This window comes from Paramormyrops kingsleyae, chromosome 16 (genome assembly GCF_048594095.1).
Source record: "Paramormyrops kingsleyae isolate MSU_618 chromosome 16, PKINGS_0.4, whole genome shotgun sequence".
NCBI lineage: Eukaryota > Metazoa > Chordata > Actinopteri > Osteoglossiformes > Mormyridae > Paramormyrops > Paramormyrops kingsleyae.
The window spans coordinates 12935843-12956135 of NC_132812.1; the positions used below are offsets into that span (position 1 = coordinate 12935843).

The following is a 20293-nucleotide window of genomic DNA, read 5'->3' on the forward strand; positions in this document are numbered from 1 at the left end:
CAAATGAATGTGTTTGAAGGGCCAGAGACTTACCTGTGGTTGCCCCTTAAAAAGTGCACGTCTGGGACAGATTCCTTCAGTGCTACTGATGTATCCAGGCTGAACCAGTACAGAAACTGTGGATCCCAGTGTGTTTTGTAACCAATATGTGCTGTATTTCTCCTAGGCACTGAATAAATTAATTTTTTCTTTTATAACTTTCCATAGTTGATGTTTCTTTTTTAAAACAAAACTGCTAAAACACATATAATCTAAGCATCCTTTATTTATTGGGTCTTTGCACTTTAGTCTTCTCACAAAAGATCAAAATTCTATTTCAAGTCTCTAAAGACGAGATTACAGTAGTATCAATAGTTATAACACAAAAAATAAAAAGCATAAAAAGGCATCTGCTTGTTCAGTGATGTTTTAGAAAATGTCAGTAAACTATGCCAAAATTTTCATGACACAGATAGAAACAGCAGATAAACAGGATCTGTGATAATTTGAGGTCAGTTCAGTCTGACAGAGCAGCAAGTTATACTGAAATCAATCTTCAGAACATCATTTAAAAACTATGTGGCAGGTATTGCAAAAATCTTCAGAAGCTGCAGACTGAACTAGACACTCCAAGCTATGACAAAGTCTCCAAAAATCACAGTATTTAGAAATGTGTAAAATTGATTACATAATCCAAGACAAAATACATTTTTCCTATAAAATTAAACTAGTGACACCGGACTCTCATCAACAGCATACATTTATATAAAATCAGCAGTAGTTTGTACAAATGTTCTTACTTACAGATGATTCACTGCACATCTGTTCATTCATACCGACATGGATGATACCCATCTCATAATAAGATGAATAATGAACAAATGGCCACAGTTTTAGCAGCTGAGAAAATGTATATAAACAGTGAAACACTGCTTAAAAACATGCCAGTATACTTTGTGCATAGTAAGTAGCATTTGCCTTTTGTGTGTGGAAGAAAAAAAAATAAAAATAAAAAACATTACAAAATATTCTGTGTTCAGACTTTGACCATAACAGTGTCTAGCTAACAAATAATTTCCGTAGATCAGTAATCATTATACGATTTTATCAGCGTTATGGGCGTCTCTAAAAGAGTCACACAGAAGCTGAAATGAGCATCAGCTTCCACCAGAGGGCAGCTGTGTACATATGCTTAGCTAACTGAATTGAGCAAAGTACAATTCACAATACTGTGGTTCAAATATTGCACAACTCTAAACAAGTTCAAACAGTAATACTGATGTTTTTCCCCATTAAAATGTCTAAATCAGGGGTCACCAACATGGTGCCCGTGGGCACCAGGATGCCCCCAAGGCCCGCGGACCTGTTCTAAAAATAGCACAACTCACCAGTGATCAGCATCTAAAATTTTATTTTATCCTGTTGCTATTCTTCTTTAATCATATTTGCATTTATATAGACTTGAAAAGGACAATATCTAAAAAAAAAACCATTTAAAACATGTATATTATACATGAAGTTTAGATAAGTTTAGGTAAAGTCTCTTCTGGTAGCCCTTCTTATGGCTCAGTAACCATGAAGTACTGTAGCTCTCGGTTTCAAAAAGGTTGGTGACCCCTGGTCCAAATCCACTGAGATTTTTCACCATCTATTTATCCATCCATTCCAAAAGCTTATCCTGGTCAGTACTACGGGGGGGGGGGGGGGGGGGGGGCTTAGAGCATATTCCAGGCATTACAGGGCACAAGGCAGGGCTACACCCTGGACAGGATGCCAGCATATAATGGGGTTTTACAGCAATTTTCCCTTTATCTAGTATTATTGCTAGATATTGGTTGTATGACATTTTCTATTTTCTGTAATCACAGCACAAAGTCACTCCAAGTAAGCCTGGAGCACAGGGCGGGGCATATACCCCCAGTCCATCGCGGGACACACAATCACACACTATGAGGAATGAGTCCATGTGCCTGTATTTTTGGGTTTTTTTTTGGTGGGGGGGGTGGGGTTGTGGTAAAATAGGTACAATATAAATTGATTTAAATTTAAAAGAAAAATCATGTTAACAGTTTTACATTTTGACATATCTAATATGTTACCAAACAGTACAAGGATGAAATATTACAAATATAATGCAACAGTATTATATCTGAGGATTCATGCACTATTACAGTATGTGTGCTGATCATTCACATAGAAGAATTTGAAAAGTGCTTTTAAATATTAGTATAATAAAAAACTAATCTTATAAAAAGGTCAATTTAAACGTTATATGTATACAGACTAATTATCATCGCTTTACACTAACCCCATTGACCGGGTGCTGATCTGGTTCACTGCCACATGTCCCTAAAGGGCAAAGTTCTTTGGCTGGTGTCTCCGTGGAGGTCGCATTCCCACTCCGCACACGACAATGTCTGATCAAGACGGTAGCCGCAGAGCCCAGATAGATGACGGTCAGCACAGCGAAGTAGAAAAAGTAAAGTGAAAACTGCAAGAAAAAACGAAAACCTCTGATTTAGCGTAAAACTGTGCAAACAACTAGAACCGCTTCTAACAGTTGATTTATGTTAATGACACATGCAAGGCTTATTAATTATTTTGGCAACAGCTATTAATTAGCTGCTGTGATTCCATTAAACTTGTCAGTGATTTTAATTAGCGCATCTAAGTAGGAGAATGTTTAGTGATGCTTGGCTGGAATGAGGTGAGGAGGGAAGGGCCTCACCTGGGAATGCACAGACAGTCCCAGTCCCCTCTTGTCTACTACGATGATGGTGATGATGGTCTTCAGAATGGTCCCGAGGAAGGTGTTCACACCAAACACCAAGGCACACAGCTCTTTCGTGAGAGATGAGGCTATCTGGAAACTGAGGGGGAAAAATCACTGTGAAAAAAAGTGCTTTTAATGATATTTATTAGATTACGATTTTATGTCTTTTTACCTTTTTATTCAGTTTAATTTTTATATTATATATTGTATTCCTATTTGTTTTATTTTTGTCTTAATTATTGGCATTTTACTAAATGTATTTGCTTATTATGAATTTAAAGCATATGGATGGATGAATGGATAGATAAAAATGATTATTATTATTGTTATTATTAGTAGTAGTAGTAGTAGTAGTACAGTAGTAGTAGTAGTAGTAGTAGTAGTACAGTAGTAGTACAGTAGTAGTAGTAGTATTACTGGCACCAGCAATCTGTTTCATAACAAGAGAAATAAACAGGCAAGTCTAAAGAACCGCAAGCTGTTTAAAAGGCCCCGAGCAAGAGTTTACATTTAAACCTCCTTTATTCCGAGAGGCCAAGTGAGACTCACGTGGCAATAGGCACCAGGAACTGATAGAGTCCCTTGAAGAGGGTGTAGGACACATAGCAGACCCAAATGCTGTCAGTGGTACCCATGAGAAGCAGCAAGCCAGCCTGTAGGGCAGTGATGACACCGATCATCAGCTCTGACCACAGGTTCCACCGGATCTTCACAAAGCCAGCAGCAAAGGAAGTGATGGCACCTGGGTACAAGCAAAATACTCGCTCTGCAATTGCAACTAGCAATGTGACCTATTATGCGTACATGTTAACATCACAGGCACCATGCATTGTGAATTAACGTAGATCCCCAACTTTCAACAAGGCGCATAATAACTCAAGATATTTGCTGTAAACTGAATATTACAGACATCTAAAAGATCATAATATAACCATAATTTCATACATCATATAATAAATCATATCATCAAATCATAATTTGTTGATTCATCCATTTTCTATAAACACTTGTCCTATAGAGGGATGCAGGGTTCCGGAGCCTGTCCCGGAAGCTACATACACAAGGCAGGGAATAACCCAGGATGGCACACCAAACCATTACAAGGCACACACACCATTCACACTTACAGACAATTGGACAACTCCAGTTCAGCTTAGCATGGTTTTTGACTATGGGGGGAAACCAGAGAACCTGGGGAAAACCCCACGATGACACGGGGAGAACATGCAAACTCCACACACTTATGACTGGCATGGAGACTTGAACCTCGGTCCCCAGAGGTGTGAGATAACAGTGCTAATTACTGTGCCACCATGCTTGCCAAAAATGTGGTGATGCCTTAGCTAAAGCAACCCTTACATAGTTACTCTACAAAAAAAGAATGCTTACCAAGCAAAGTAGAGGCTGCCTCCACTCCCCCATTGTACACGTGCTTGTTCTCAGTGGAGGGGTACACTTTGTTCCACAGGATGTGCACGTAAAAGAGGACCAGGTAGTATCCAGCAGAGTTAAACACCCACCACAGGCTCCAGAGGCGGAGGTTAGGCATCCGCACCACATTCCTCAGCTCCTTCACCATCTGGAGAAACAGGGAGCTCCGCCAGGAGGAGGTGACGGTTGAGGAAGGAAACCCACTGGGATCCATCTTGACGAGCTCACATTGGGCGGCCTCGGCCCTCTCATCCTGCCTCCGGTTGAAGAACAGACTGCGTTTTGGCCACGGCAGGCAGAGAGAAAGCAAGAGACCCAGGCTGACAAAGCCCAGCGAGATAGTGCTGAGCATGGCATAAGAGACGCCACCCAACGAGAGGCACAGCTGGCCCAGCACCGAGCTGACGAAGACGCCCATCAGCACGGAGGAGCGTGAGTAGCTGGCCACGCGCTGATAGAGCACCGGAGCCACCAGGGAGAAGATGTAGGAGGAGTAGGCCACGCGCGTTGCCATGGTGATGCCGTAGAAGAACTCCATGAACTGCATCTGCAGCAGCGTGGTGCCGTGAAGCAGCAGCAGCCAGATAGCAACATGGCTGAGGCTCTGCAGCACCAGCAGGGGCTTGTAGCGCAAGAAGTCCGTCAGCAGGAAGACGGGAACCAGCACCGCCATGTAGGAGTAGGACAAAACCGGACTGATCTCATTAGTCACCTGTGTGGCAGGGAAGAGAAGGAGAACACGCGTCAAAATCCTTCAGACGTTCATGCCATGCATACCTGAGACTCAAAGCTTTAATGAGTGACGATGTGAATTACTTGAGAATGAATGTTAAGGCCACAAATATAAAAGCCAAACCAAATAAGTCTAATGTTACTGGGGTGGTTGCCATAACAGCATTTTTTCAAATTCTTCTGATACATTGTAACAGACAAAGCAAGACGGTGGTAAAAGGGTTTCTGCAAGGGCAAGGAGAAAGGCTCCCAGACTTAGAAGGAACTGAGGTTACAGAGGTCCCCCGCCCATCATGGAAGTTGCGTTTCAGACCCATCAGCGATAGGTGAAAATCCGTGATATAGACAGACCATATAAATAAACATTTTGTATAGTTTAAGCCTTAAAATACCACCACCCCCCACCCCAACATGCTTTAAACACATGTAAATTTATTAAAATACACTTTGTAACCACATGATATGTGGATGAAACATATGATATGTGGATGTTGGGCTAAGGATATGAGTAACATAATAATAATAATAATAATATGTAATATATATGTATACACAGCACAGAGAACTGTGATGCGTCAGGGAAAAATCTGCGATATAGCGGGGGCGTGAAAGCTGAACTGCGACATAGCGGGGGATCACTGTACATAGTTTGGATGTTAGATAGACGCTTATCTGTTTGTGTGACCAAAAAAAAAAAGAAAAGGAATGAAACATGCGAAGGATGAGGATCAGACACGGGAGTGAAGCCTGCATTGTTCCTGTGGTAAAAGAATTATTGCTGGGCTGGAAAAGTTGAAGGACACAGTCAGAAAAAGAAATGGCTGAGAAGGGGAAGAGCGCACACCCACAGAAGACGACAAACACAGCAAGAGGTTTAAAAAGAAGCTCAGTAACTGTGTCATTTGGAGATACACTGTAAAACACCGTTGATGTATCATGTACAGTACACACTGCGTCACCCTTAATATGGTCAAGTTTATTAAAATGGGCTCTGCGAAATCTCCTCTTGTGTCTTGGTCTCCTCTGTAACGACAACGCTGACCAAATTCCTTTAGCTTCCCCCCCTCGATAAAACTGTTTTTTCTAGCCATTTAGTCAAGCAGCATAAATAACAGGACTGGCAAATCTAAACAACTGACCTTCACTGAGTGATTTCAGATAATTCCTGTTCAATCTGAAGTTCCCGTGATTGCATGAAACTCCCAATCAGTCTTTACTTAATGTATACCAAGATTACCGAGAAAAAAAAAACAAAATTTCATCATTCATAACTACTGTAAGTGGCAAACCAAGGTATACCTAAGGCAAAACATATACAATCAAGTTCCCAAATCTCATCAGTTACACCACTCTGTATCTACTATAAATTCATAATTATAGTAAAAAACACAGAGAATCTCGGGTCAGAGACTCATTTTGTGGCCAACGTTCTTCATGTGAACAAGAGAAGACCGGCAGAAACCCAACTGCAGCGAATTTGAACTTAAGTCCTATTCAACACATTTCAATCCCTCCAGCAGGAGCAACACAGTCAAAGCAGGGAGCCCATTAAATCCCTCACAGCAGTCAGCTGCTAAGTAAACAGCAGGAGTTTATTAAACTGACATTTCACAAAACATTCCCTCATTACTGTACTGGCTCTTTCCAGCTTTAAAACTTGTTATAAAACAAGTGGAAGGTTTGTCTCTAACGAACGGGAATCTACTTTACTGGGGCATTCGCTTAGCGCTCATCCTGAACCCAGGGGCCCGATAAAGGGGGGAAGTTAGGATGATTCTGGGGGCCCCTTAGTGACAGGGGCCCTAAAAAATTGTCATGCTTTCACAGGGCTCAAATATTTTTGCGGCACTCCCGACTGAACCAATATCCACCGTACTGACAGAGTGAAAACATGAAGCTACTACTCATTAATCAGAATGCTTGGGTTTAAAGTCCACTCCTCCTAGCATCTGTGGCACAGTAAACCAGTTAAGTGGAACAGCGATAGTTGTGTGGAAATGACCTTTGGCATTTGTTGCAGTAGATGGTAACAGCTCAGACAAGCACATCTCACTGATTGTAGGAGTATCCACACAGGGGGACGCTGTGAGGCTCAGCAGGTTAGAACGCTGTGCCCTTGATTGGAATGTCACCAGTTCAAATTCTTGGGTCAGCAGAGTGATGTCACCATTGGGCCCTAGAGCAAGGCCTTTAACCTCCACAAATGCTGCACAAACTGCCTGACCCCTGCTTTCTGAGTTACATGTCACTTTGAATAAAGGAGTGTGCTAAATAAAATGTTATGATCTACATACTTGATTATAATGGTAATACACAGCACTGTCCAGATCTGTATCCACACATGCAATTTCAGTCAAATTAATAACTGGTATGAACCAGACACTAGTATGTATCGACAGAGAAGGGACTTTAAAGTGCAGCAAGGCTGGGTTTGTCAGATGAATTCAATCTCCGAAGTAAAGAACTTGCTTTAAACAGTGCACAGTCCTCATTTAATGGCAACATGGTTGTGTTGCTAAGACATTGGTTTGACATCTTTGCAGATGGCTCTACATATACTTTTCCTAGATGATTTTAATGAACTGATCCACACAAAGGAGATACAGCAATGTGTGTACAGACAGCCTGACTCTATGTGCATGAGCTCACACCGAGTTACAATCCTGTTCATCATAACAGTAAAAGGGAGATTAAGTGTATGAACTACCGAGAATGTCAAATTTATGGCTAAATATACATTGTCAATATTGAAACTTTTTTAATATCACAGTGTTTTCATGATCCTCTCCTGAAGACTGGCATGCCCCCCATTTCCACCTTTGTAAAGAGTGGCTGACCTGCTCTCTTGTGAAGTTCTTCTCTGGGCTGAGCAGCAGAGGTGTGATGAAAGGTTCTCCAGGTTTCAGCTGGACGATGAAGCCATAGAAGCAGAGGAAGACGACCGACCACATCTGCCTGTGGGGCGCCTTGGCCGGCGCCGCTGTGGAGCCATGCTCTCGGTAGTGATCGCTGGGGTCTCGGTGAGTCTCCTCCGTGTCCCCCCCGCCTACCCCCGTGTTAACCATGTCCCCTTGAACTGCTCCGTAGCACCGAAGCCAGTGTCTGCCGTGGGAAATTCATTTCAGCATTAAATCCAGAAACACAAGGAGACACAATAGATCAGTTGTTTTGGCACTGCCATACAAATAAGCTTGCCATACACTCATTTTAAGTTCATCCAAAAAGTTGCACCCATAATTTGGGAAATATGTATGACATTAAAGAAAAAAAGATTGAAATGGCTATTTACTGGCATTCTTACATCCTCCGGTTTCACTTCTTGTACTTGGTCCTTGGGGTCTTTAATGTGCGTTTATAGTTGGGTATCAGAGACAGACACGAAAAAAATACTTCAGTCTAATCAAGTTATTTTGATGTGGTTAGGCAATTTATATAAATAATGTTTCCAGGAACAGGAGCAAAATAATAATTTTTAAAAATCAGTTGCATCATCGATATTTTGCTGACAAGCCCAATTGAGGCATTAAGTAAACACTACCCAATGTACACATGTAGCCTTTTATTAAGGTTAGCGAGTATAATCATACCGATATAGTAAATCACGACCATTAAAAAAATCGAGCTGCTGAATTCAATGAAGCGATACAGTCCGGTAGCCATGACCTTGGCTAAACAGATATAAATGATTTTTCATTTATATCTATGAACGCTATGAATAAGAATTCTTAGTAGCAAGAATAAGTTACTTATTTGCATGTATATACCGCTGATAATACAGAAAAACCTGAAGCTATATTCTGGACTACTGAAAGTGACGATGCCATTACGGGTTTCTGTAGTTGATTGTTACCTTATTACTTCGTTGCTTTTTTTCAGTAGCTGAGCAATTTGTCATGTAGCTCCCCGGAAAGGTCCTCAGACGATTGCTTTCGAGCTGTCATACTTAAGTACACGCTTCCGAAAACTGCAAAGCCCACAGTGCACCGCTCGGAAGCGCTAAGCACGCGCTGCAAACGCGCTGTCTGCTGGACTACAGCTCCGTCTAGCGTGAAGGACACATCGAACTACAATAGGGAGAAATATCCATCCATCCAACCATCCATCCACCTTCTAACTGCTTATCATGGTCAAAAATGTTTATAAAATAGATTTTCTGATATATTAAAGACCCCTAAGATGGCTTATCCCTGCCTTGCGCACATTGCTTCCGGGATAAGCTCCGGACCCACGGGTAAATTGTACCGACCGGGGCAGCGTCCCCTCGGTAAATTAAGCGTGCTTGTAGCTGATCAAAAAAGGGCACTTAGGAATTCAATGTGGTGGGGGGGGGGGGACACTTAGTCGGTCGGGCAAAATGGGCAGTTGCTCAGGCACCCTCAGCCAACCCCCACTCTGCACGTGCCTGCCACGCGATCCTGTGTAGGACAAGCAGTGTAGAAAATGAACGAATGTGTCTGTGTATGTATTTACACCGCATTTCTGATAAATATTTCTATATTAAGCGCTTCTGATTTGCATCTTTCTAACTAACGTAAAATGTATTTTCACTTTTTATCACTGTGAATATTTACTTTTAAGTATTACACGGTATCTACACAGTAACTTAGTAATATTAACCTGGACATCACGTTTAAGGATATATTTAGTAAAAGATAACTGTTGCGTAAATCGTCTATGATTTTCACCAGCTATACGAACTTTGTGTAGTTTTGCCAGTTGACAAAGAATTGCTTTGTGTTAAGCGAGTTTCTTATAGTATGACATTTTACCCGTTTGCATAATTCTGATTAATTTTGACTCTATTATACATTCCTTACGTTTTGCATCGCAAAGCCTACCAATAGTATAAGTAATCTTCTGTTTAAATATTCGATGAGAGGGACCCTAACTATAGCAGCCCACCAGAGAGCCAGGGATTGTCCCTGTGAGTCTTTATTCCCATTCTGCTGCATCACTATCAGTGCGTATGAAGTAAGCGATGGCGCCGTAGTTATGGATTGTTTCTGTCCTTTGGCTTAATTAGATTAATTGCATAATTGGGATGAGTAATGGCATTCAGCACAGAGATGAAATGAAGTAAACGCTAAAGCTTCAGCACGTGCCTACTGCCTTTAAAAATATAACAAATTTATTAATTTTTCATATACCCACATGAACTACATTTATTGCTGTTATAAGTGAGTTCCTTCATCAGACCTGCCTCTTTCAGGTTGGTAATGGTCACCTTGCAAAGTATCTGCTTTTCACACTTCAGCTGTTCTCCACACCAGTTCCTATCCAACCTGACAGCCTCTCCCCAATGCTTCTGCATTTTTTATTTGCCTGTCCCTTTTAGCTTAAAAGATGTTCATGTGTAACACATCAAGTGATAAAGCCCAGCAGGTTGCTTTTTTATAATGTTGCAAGACTTTCTTGTTCTTCTTCTTATTTCTTCACAGTCAAACACTTTTTTTTAACCTGTGAGCAATGCAATCGTCATCTTTGTTTTTGGATTTTGCTGGGTGCACTGCACTGTCCAGTCCCATAGAGGCTGATGGCTGAATTCCTTGGCAGTAGGTTACCCTGTTGGCTGTTGGCTGGCCCCTTAATACACTCCTGTATTGACATAATGATTGATTGTGAGCTGCTGTGTAAAATCAGCTGAGGACAGTATTTAGTGAAAAGGTGACGAATTTCTATATTTGGGAAGCTTTAAATAATCCTGGTTGAAACACTCTGGTCTTTCTGCAGTATAAAACTACTTGTGTCTCCAGAATAAAAGGAGAATAAATAAATTGGAAGTTCAATACACACAGGTAATACGCACCTTATAATAATCGGGCAAGTCTATAGAAATTTCTGCAAATAGTTACTGAGTATTCATTGTAGGTAACACTTGTTTAATTGTTTTACAGCTAATTACCTTAATACAGCATGTTGGGACATCATTTTCTAATTTTAAAAATGTACCATTAATAATTTACCAAACTGTGAGCTCAATAAGATTATTAATCTAAAAATAAATGGATGGATGGATGGATAAAAAATTTTAAAACAGTTTTCTAATGTGGTTACGGTTTCAATTCGCCTGACCATTCCTTTATTACACTACATTATCACTGCTCTATTATGTTATATAATTTTAAAATATTTGAAATACATTGACTTCACTAGTAGGCTAGAATAAAAGTCCCTTTTTGGATTCCCATTTTAGTTTTTCAGTCAAGCTCACAGGGTTATTGTGTTGGGTTAAGTGCTTCAGAATCTAATTACTCTAATGTTGACTGCAACCTTAAATCACACTTACTGGCTAAGTGCACTGGTTTGTCTGTCCTTCAGTGGGAAGCTCCGTGCTGCTTCCTGAGTAATTATTCCGATTGGATATGAGCTATTACACTTATTGGCTGGGGCATGGCATCGCAAGCCTGGCCTCTGATTCGTTGCCAGTGGCACCGTTTTGCTGCTTACCATTGGCTTCAGAGGGACAGTGGGAGGAGATTGTGCCCTTTCCTCCTTGTGCTACAGCATGAGTGAGGACTCTTTCTCTGCCACTGAATGACTGCAGGTATTGGTTTCTGCCTGTAAAACAGCCTGTGTGTGTGTGCGTGTGCATGTGTGAGTGAGTGAGAGAGCGAGAACGATAGTAAGAGAGAGAGAGACGCAAGCAGCGCCTCATCCTCCCCTTCTGGCTTCCCTCTCTCCCTGTTCCCTATCACTCCTTCCTTCTTCCTTTTTGGACCACCCATCTCCAACTGGACTGACCTGGACCTCTGTGCACCTTCAGCCTCCAGTCCTTTTCACTCTCCTCATTTGTCCTGCCAACCCAGTCAGCTTGACAGGTAAGACTTTCCTTCCTATATCAGGCTACATCACTGCAGGAAAGCCAGGATCTTCAGTATCTTCTTTCTTGTTACAAAACGCTTTCCCATTCCTCCTCGTCCCCTCTCTCTTTCAAGTCCTCCCTCTAGCAGCACCTCTCAGAGGGAGGCTTGCTGGAAAAAATGGTAGATTATAATGAGACAAAGTCACCTTTTTTCTTTCCCAAATACTCGCTCAGTGTATTCTTTGTTTTTAGGATTTGCACAGTATGCAGTCCAACTTTGTATCATAAGCCTATAGTGAGACATGGAAGGTCTTTCATATTGGTGCAAGGTTAATTTGTTACGAATTACAGAGAGTTGTAAAATGATAGTGATGGTTTATGTGAGTACAATATAGTTTTCTGTTAGGTCCAGACTTCTTATGATTGTCTTCTTTATGTTCCTCAAGGTGTAAACGCTAAGTTTTAAAAAACACAACACCACAAAAGCGATAATGACAACGAGAACAAAAAAATGACAACTACCAGATTAACTCAAGACTGTCCTCATTAGATATTTCAAACATTGTCAGTGTGTGACTGAAACCTTAGACCTTCTTACTATCAGCTAAGCAGGTATCTATACAGCTGGACGTCATGAAGTTAATTGTTGGCAAAGGGACATTGGTGAGGTGGAAACAATGTAGGCATCTGTTTTGACGAATATAAGTGTGTGTGAATCCAGAATTGAGCTATTTTTTTCCTTCTGACATTTGTAGACTCTCACAGCTGTTAAGACAATACTGAGACATGGCTTTTAAAGTCATGGATCTGCAATCACAAGATCTCAGTAAACAAGCCAATATAGCACGCGATGGGAATGTGAATATGGCTTGACTGAATGGATTCAACTTGTTCTATTTTTATGGTATACACTGGACATACTGTGCAGATGCACAGCATGAACATTGAAGTACAAAATTTATTGAGTACTATAATTTTTGACAGTGTCATTGTAATTCATTGTGAGTATGTAATATTCATACTGCATGCTTTAATTAAGCATTTTCTGACAGTTAAGGATCTACCTCAGGTATATAACAGGTGTTGTCTTTAGTACTCATTTCTCAGTGGAGATATTCTGATTGCATTCCAAACAAGTAATCAAAAGAAAATGACTATTTTCATTAAAATACACTGAGTATAAGTCAGAAATATTCATTATTAGCAAGTACACAGGTTCTGTCTTTCCCATCCAGAAGGTGCTAATTAGCATCTCTTTGGCAGCTATTGTCTGTTTTTCCAGAGGCTCAGTGATTGTTGCTCATTGTGGATTTAAATGAATGTTTTTAATGCACAAATTATGTACATTAAATACAGCAGCCTAATTAGCTTTTTATCCATTGTGCATATGAGATGGCCCCTTTCAGTGGAATAATAAACAGAGATTTTCTCCAGAGCACACCTGTAGGTAATGAGTCAACAAGCTAGTAACCAACTATATTGCCTCTACTTAAGAAAGTAAACTTGCTTTTTCTCATCTATCTATCTATCTATCTATCTATCTATCTATTCATTTGTTTGTTTATCATGTCATATTAAATCCTCTAGGAACAGGAAACAGCCACTATTTATTTATAAATAAGCAACAATGGATGATATAAAATAACAATAGGCTGGTTCATAATTAGTCAATCAAAATGCACATAATAATGAATGGAATGCATCCATTCATCCATCCATCCGTTTTTCATAACGTTTATACGGGGCAGGTTCACAGTGGACCTGAAGCCTATCTCAGGAGGCACAGGACACAAGGTAAGGGACACCCAGGATGGGATCTTGGTCCGCAATTAAATGAAATATGCTGGGGCATCATGGTGGCGCAGTGGTTAGCACTGTTACCTCACACCCCTGGGACTACATGTTCTCCCGTGTTATCATGGGGTTTACTCCGGGTTCTTCAATCCCCCCCCCCCCTTCCACAACTGTGCTAAAGTGAAGTGGAGCAGCCAGATTGTCTGTAGGTATGAAGGTGTGTGTGTGTGTGCCCTGCGATTGGTTGGTGCCCCGTCCTATAATATTTCCTGCCCTGTACCTGTAACATTTGGGACCCCTCTGACCCTAAATATGAGTATCAGGTACAGAAAATGATTGGACTGATAAATAAAATATAATACAGTTACCCTAAAGTTAATCAAATTCCAAGACAGACAACATGCAACAATGAATTAATCTCAGAGAAACAAAGATCATAAATAATTGTGATAAGCGCATATGTTTATCTTGTCACAGACAATAGTGACATAACTGTTAGGGTTGACTGGCATCTCTTCCAGGGTGTCCCCTGCCTCATGTTCTGTGCTTGCTTCCTGGGGTGGGCTTCCTGGGGTGCTCCAGGTTCACACCTCAGCCCTTTTCTGCCCTTTTTCAAATGAACATCATTGAAAATGTGATTTGCAAAGAAAACATATTTTGTGATAATTCCCTAAAAAGTTCTAATGTTTGGATGCCGTTCTACAATCTTCCCATTTGATTACTATAATTGGCCGTTCGGAGAGCTTATCCTGAAGGTTCCCCCTGTGGCTCTCCAGCAAGGTTTGTCTGTATCGTTTATTAATAGGAAACACTAACTAACAAACTCCTGAAAAAATAAGGGATACTGCGTATCAGTAACAAAGAAAAAAACACTCACATAAATGGATGTATCATACAAATTGAGCATATAATATATTGTGGACAGGTTCTTAAGTGCATATGTGCAAAAATAGAGTTGATAAATTGGAAATGTCGAACAGAGAGACTTAAATCTGCAAAAATGCTTCAGATTAATATGGTTGCTTCTTTTTTCAGCAGCTTTAGATATTCATCAGTGCCGTATTAGTACATGAAGTCTTAAGGAAAAGCTATTACTTTTTTTTTTAACTTCCAGCTACATTTCCTCTTACCAACCACTTACTCAGAGGGATTATTTCCTAGTTTCAGTCCTTGCATGCGCTGTAGTCTTTTCCTGTCTTGTTTGTTGGACACATAACACCCATCCCAATGCCCTGCCCCCTCCCCCTCCATTTCAGAGGGCTTTTACGCTTGCAGTCAGTAACTCACTTTTCCCTCTTTACATCGCATACACTGCAGGGCCAGCTATTGACTAGGAGATTGCTCAGTATATTTTGTCTTGGCCTGATTGGAAAGCAGGTGCCCACTGTAAAGCATGTGCGAGAAAAAGCCTCCTTCCTATGTCATAATTCATAAGGAGAACGTAAAGCAGTCCAGCAGGCTGAAATTGAAAGCTGCACCTTTTTCAAGACGGGGTTGGAAAGAATTACGGCCAGCGAAATCTGCAAGTCTTTGTCTTGGAAAGCACTCGCCGTGGGGGCTGTAATTTAACCCGCCGATGGGCCATGATATCAGACGCAATCTAGAGAAATGGAGGGACAATTGAGATCTAGGGCACAGTGCAGTGGAGTGTGTCAGGGTTTAGTGACACTGTCTTTAACACGAGGCCCTTGTCATGTCTTCCATCTCTAACTGTGTAGTTATGTTTGACAATATGCCGGGGGGCGTTCCTGTCATATGACCTCCACGAGACAATTTTAGTTGTAGTTAAAAGCCTTTTAGCAGTAGTGATTGTTACTAGAGATGGGGACCTGCCAGGGTAGTTGGTTTCTATTTTAAGGACGTACTTGTTTGTTTACATGACAAAGCTGTAACCTTTGTAGGCCTCAGGCAAAGCCATGCATCGTCTTTGCTGATATTTCGTAAGTACAGTAGACTGCATTATACGTGTCTTATGGGCAATATTTGGTATGGTCACTGGATATGAGAATTTGTCATTGAAAGGGATATCAGACTATGTTGTATGTGGTAAGCATTTTGGCTGAACGAGCAACTTGAACATTGATTATTCAAGCCTCTATGGGAGGGCCATGGCTCTCATGCAAGAACAACTTCAACACAAACAAATGCAGACAAGCATTTTCATTCACAAAGCGAAAGTGCCAAATTACACCGGTAGCTCAGAGACAGGGCTAAGACAGGACACCTGTTGTTTCTCCGCTCTCAGATCTGTGGCAGTGTGACTCATAGTCAGCGGAAGCTTTATTTAGACTTAATCCATGGAGTGTCGTCACTGCATATGCTCTGGTCGGGTGCGTGCGTTCGCCTTCCCTGCAGTGAGGGAGCGTGTTGTATTGTGACGTAATACGTGTGAATCCGTCAGCAATTGTAGGACACATTCACCCATGTTAAATGCACATCTTAAACCCACAATGACAAGTGTATAAGGAGAAAGTCTGAAGTTCTGCAAGCTCCATTTTATTATTATAATAGTTGTATTACTTGTGGTGGGGACTGGATTATATCTTTTCTTCTTCATCTTCTTATTGGCTTGAATTTGGCTGTTTTGGCAGTGCAGTACATTCTGTCGCTCTGCTCCCTCATTCATAAGCAGATTGCCCCATCACATGGACCACGTGACAAGGAGACATGTTTGTCTGAAGAGTCCATGCTGCTTTTTCAGTTTCGCTTTACAGGTGTTTCCATCACCAATTTGAACTTTCAACACAGGTGTCTGTCTGAGTAGTTTCATCATTTGCCTCATTTGCATTTTCCTCTAGCTCTTAGATGTGACTGCTCTAGATGAAAATGCTTGCTTCTAACAATTTGTGTATTAGAATTTCCTAAGCCTGTGCACTGACTGTAGGGTAATGGCAATAAATAATCTATTTAAGTATTATATGTATTTCAAAATCATCAGTGGGTAACAGAAGAATGTATCTATTATTTATTTCTGTTGCCACAAAAAACAAATTGCAAACCACTGTTATAATCCTATTATTTGCATTGAATTTATTTTGCTATATAATCATTCTCTACATGACCTGTCCCTCTTGGCTCTTCCCAAAGGGAGAAACAGTGGCTCAGTGCACAAAACTTTTGTTTTGTATCTCCAGGATTATGTTTTCAAATCCTCCATGTGTTTGGGCAGCTTTGTTTTCCTCCTTTCTTCAAATATGCAGTATTGTCTGTGGATTGCTTATATTGTGCAGAGGTGGAGATTTCAGGTCCAGAAAGTACAAATCCAGACCAAGATTTAGTTTCAGCCAACCAGTTGAATACTCTATGACTATGACTCTTTATGCTCAGTTGGTTGGTTGAAACAAAATCTTGGTCTGGATTTGCACGTTCTAGACCTGAATTTGCTTTATGAAATCAAGGCATTTAGACCATGAAAATCTAAAAATCTGCAATGAAATTGTCTCTGATATAAAACACATATATACAGGTATACACACACACACATACATATATATATATATATATATATATATATATATATATATATATATATATACACGCTTTATATAAATAAAATATATGCTTTATATTTATAATATATGGTATGTATACTATACTAAACATGCACTTTTATATAAATGATTAAATATACATTTCATTTACTTTGCATGAATTAAATATATAATATTATTTATATTAATCTCTATTTTTAAACATGATACATTTCCCAGGGGGAGAACTGAAACGTCTCATCTCCCAGTGTTGGATTTCCTCCTGAAGGTTTTATGGAAATCATACCACCTTCTCCATTGTTCAGAGGCCTAAGCGGCTACAGTAGGTATAGCAGGAGAAGGAGACTGATATTCATATCCTGGATGCGCCTTTGAAATTTCTAAAAGGTCTTTTGTGGGATTAAGACTTTGAAGATTCTCAACGATCAAAGTGTTTTAATGTCATCACTTAATAAGGACGAGAGGAGCTTTCCGTCTTTGAGTTAGCATGTCAGGAGCAGTGCTAGATGCGTTATGCATATCTCATTTCCGACATTTATTTCAAAAGCTAATACACGTCAGTTTAAATCGTGCATTAGCGCATTTGCGCGTTTGAGTTAATCATAACTGTAGCGATATCAGTTCACAGCAATATATACAGACAAAAGCACACTTGCACAAGAATTTGAGGTAGTTTTATGTGCTTCAGTACACATAGGCCTACTCAAGACACTCTAATCCATGTAAACGACACAGACGTATTTAACTAACGGCTCACACTTATTTAACAAAGTTGCTAAAAGTTAGGGGAAGTCACGCAACCAGAAAGTGCAGCAGAGGCTGCACAAAGAGACATTGATAAAATGACGAAATAGGTAGAAATTTATTAGATGACATTCAACAAAGAGTGAAGAGTAAGTCAGTTGGGAAATAGAAATGTAAACTTCAAGTGGGGGGGGGGGGGGTGGACAGGAAAATAGTAGCCCACTTTAAGAAGGTATGTACAGTACAGAGATACCAAAGCAGAAGCAGTAAAAAACAACATATCTATAATTTACCTATGTGTCCCATTGCTACTATTTTCTAGATACCCTCTCTCTCTCTCTCTCTCTCTCTCTCTCTCAGTATATATATGTGTGTGTGTGTGTGTGTGTCTGTATTAGAAAGAGACAGAGAGAATTTAAACACAAAAATGTTCTGCTGTAATCTCACAATAGCACAATGTACACACAGTATGACCTCATCTAGAATATTGTGTCTCATCTTGGTCTGTCAGGCTCAATATCCTTCATTAGATCTATTTTTATTGAATCGCAGCAAGAATAATGGTCTTAAAAGATTGCTATTCCATGTTAAGTTAGAAGTAAATTTTTAAGTCTTCAGCAATGAGCGAAGGATGGGGGTGGAGAAGTACAGAACATTAAGCAAAATACAAAACATCCACTCTGATTGCTACTTCGCCAGTAATACAGATTTATGAGCACTCTCACAGTTCCCGATGTCACCCTCACAGTTCCCGATGTCACCCACACAGTTCCTGATGAGCAAAATAGGCTGAATGGTCACTATTCATTTGTAATATTTTTATGCAATAATATTCTTATTAGGTAATTGGTATTGAAAAAGAAAATAGAATGTTCTTGCCAATGAATACCATTTCTTTAATTAGACCATTTAAAATGTAGAAAAGGGTTTAAATTAGGAAAAACCCGCTCATGCCAAAAATACTAAACTCAGTCTATAACCCTCCATCCTAGCCTCCCTCCATCTTCCATCTTTGTGTCCAAGTCGACTAGGAGTTTCCCGTCAGCACTACACCAACAATGGTCTTATATATTTTTTTTATCCCTGTGCTACTTCACTGCTTGGAAAGTGTAATGGCACCGTGGCACCTGCTAATTGTGTTCCTCCTGGGGCATTTAATATGGAATTATAAAAGTCCCCATTTTGGGACATTATAGTTTTATATGCATGGTCTTTCAGGGCTGTCTGGCCTGCTGAATTTATACACCTGATATGTTAAGTGCTGAATCATGTGCATTTTATTTAATGCTCAGGTTGCATGGGCTCTGAAAATATTTGCTGGGCAATTCAACAGTTTCTTTGCTTAAGCCCACTCCCCAGCTCTAAAAGCCCTCCCATCTTCTGGGGAGTGGTACAGTCTTGATTGGGAGCTTATTCTTCAAAGAGCATTGCTGCTGCTCCAGGTGGTGCAAGTAAGCACATGGGGGGGGGGGGGGGGAGCGGTTAGAGTGATGAGCTGGCAGACTGTCTGCTTGCTCATGCAGAAATATCGCCAGGCTTGTTGTGGCACGTGGGAAGCTGAGATTAGGAAGTAGTGAATGTGATGTTGCTGCTGCGCTGCAGTGCAGCACTGCAATGGTCAGGTGACATGAAAAATGTATGACATAGCTGGCTACACCACTCTCACAGCAGTACGGTGAATTAACTAAGTTTGCTAAAACGAAATTCATAAAGTAAACGTAAAACAATATGTTGTTATCCTGGTATCTGCTACAGAATAATGAACAAAAACCTCACTTTTTAATATGCCACCGTGCATGGAGTTTATATATATAGAAATATGTTTAAAATAAAACGTTTCCCTGCTAGGAGTTTAGGTTCAGCCGACGGTTAATGTCTTTCCAGAATTCATTTATTCCACAATTTATCAGTAACCAACGAATGGGTATGCAATGATAAGTTCATGCATAATAAAGCACAATTTATATTTCTAAAGTACAAAAATGTACAACATTGCAGAGAAGATCACAAATTTATAATACCATAAATTATGTTGCATTTTACTTGCCTACAGAATAAGAATTTCCTGTATAGAGAAAGTGTATGGACTTTTGTTCTGTTGTGATCCATTTTTTTCTGCTCTGATTTCCAGGTTGCTGAAGCTGCAATTGCATTATGTAGGATTTTTGTAAAAACCAGGAGTACATGCTCAAAACTCGTTACATTTCAAAACAGACCAGCTAAAGAGTCCTGTTTATTATTGATACTATGATTGGTCCAGGAGTCTGAATGTACAATTCACTTAAAATGAGCCTAAAATAAATGAAAGGCCATACAATGTTGTAACCTGAAAATAGTATCAATAATCTCGTGGGATATTATTGTTTAACAAAACACAAAATACCCCTAGACCATGGTTTAAAGGTAGCTATTTTAGTCAGCAAATTCATTATTTAATCAAAAAAGGATTTAAATTTCTATGTATAATAAATGTATTGTTGTACAAAATATGTGGTTTGGTGAAAAGTATCTAGAAGCCCATGCTGACTCGTTTTAGTGAAGAAGCAG

The 20293-nt window shown here is 40.1% G+C and overlaps 2 protein-coding genes across 13 annotated transcripts in view; one reads left to right on the forward strand and one right to left on the reverse strand.

Annotated features, from left to right (window-relative positions):
• Nucleotides 1–247: 247 nt before the first annotated feature.
• slc19a1 (solute carrier family 19 member 1) lies at nucleotides 248–9077 on the reverse strand. Of its 4 annotated transcripts, none has more exons than XM_023801811.2 (7): nucleotides 8766–9077; nucleotides 8217–8254; nucleotides 7753–8017; nucleotides 4142–4895; nucleotides 3302–3494; nucleotides 2708–2849; nucleotides 248–2470 (listed from the first exon to the last, which is right to left on the reverse strand). In XM_023801811.2, the coding sequence occupies exons 3-7, from the start codon at nucleotides 7978–7980 to the stop codon at nucleotides 2270–2272; spliced, it is 1518 nt and encodes a 505-aa protein (XP_023657579.2). In that variant the 5' UTR covers nucleotides 7981–8017; nucleotides 8217–8254; nucleotides 8766–9077; the 3' UTR covers nucleotides 248–2269. The 4 variants fall into 4 exon arrangements, with proteins under 4 accessions (XP_023657579.2, XP_023657578.2, XP_023657580.2 ...); XM_023801810.2 differs by having other exon boundaries at nucleotides 8205–8254; XM_023801812.2 differs by lacking the exon at nucleotides 8217–8254.
• Nucleotides 9078–9163: 86 nt separating this feature from the next.
• Nucleotides 9164–20293, forward strand: part of pcbp3 (poly(rC) binding protein 3) — a 45712-nt gene continuing 34582 nt past the window's right edge. For 2 of the 9 annotated variants that reach the window (XM_072700439.1, XM_072700441.1), the window contains exons 1-2: nucleotides 9164–9373; nucleotides 11679–11733. The gene's annotated coding sequence lies outside the window, so the exon portion shown is untranslated. Of the gene's footprint in view, nucleotides 9374–10354; nucleotides 11734–20293 lie in introns of those variants that run through there. The other 7 variants (XM_072700440.1, XM_072700442.1, XM_072700443.1 and 4 more) reach the window with 6 other exon arrangements.

Coding starts and splice junctions, on each gene's coding strand:
- slc19a1 (XM_023801812.2), bottom strand. CDS start 7,980: ATGGTTAACACGGGGGTAGGCGGGGGGGACACGGAGGAGACTCACCGA. Junction 4,896..7,752: donor AGAACTTCACAAGAGAGCAG/GTCAGCCACTCT, acceptor CCTGCCACACAG/GTGACTAATGAGATCAGTCC. Junction 2,850..3,301: donor TTCCTGGTGCCTATTGCCAC/GTGAGTCTCACT, acceptor TTTCCCCCTCAG/TTTCCAGATAGCCTCATCTC.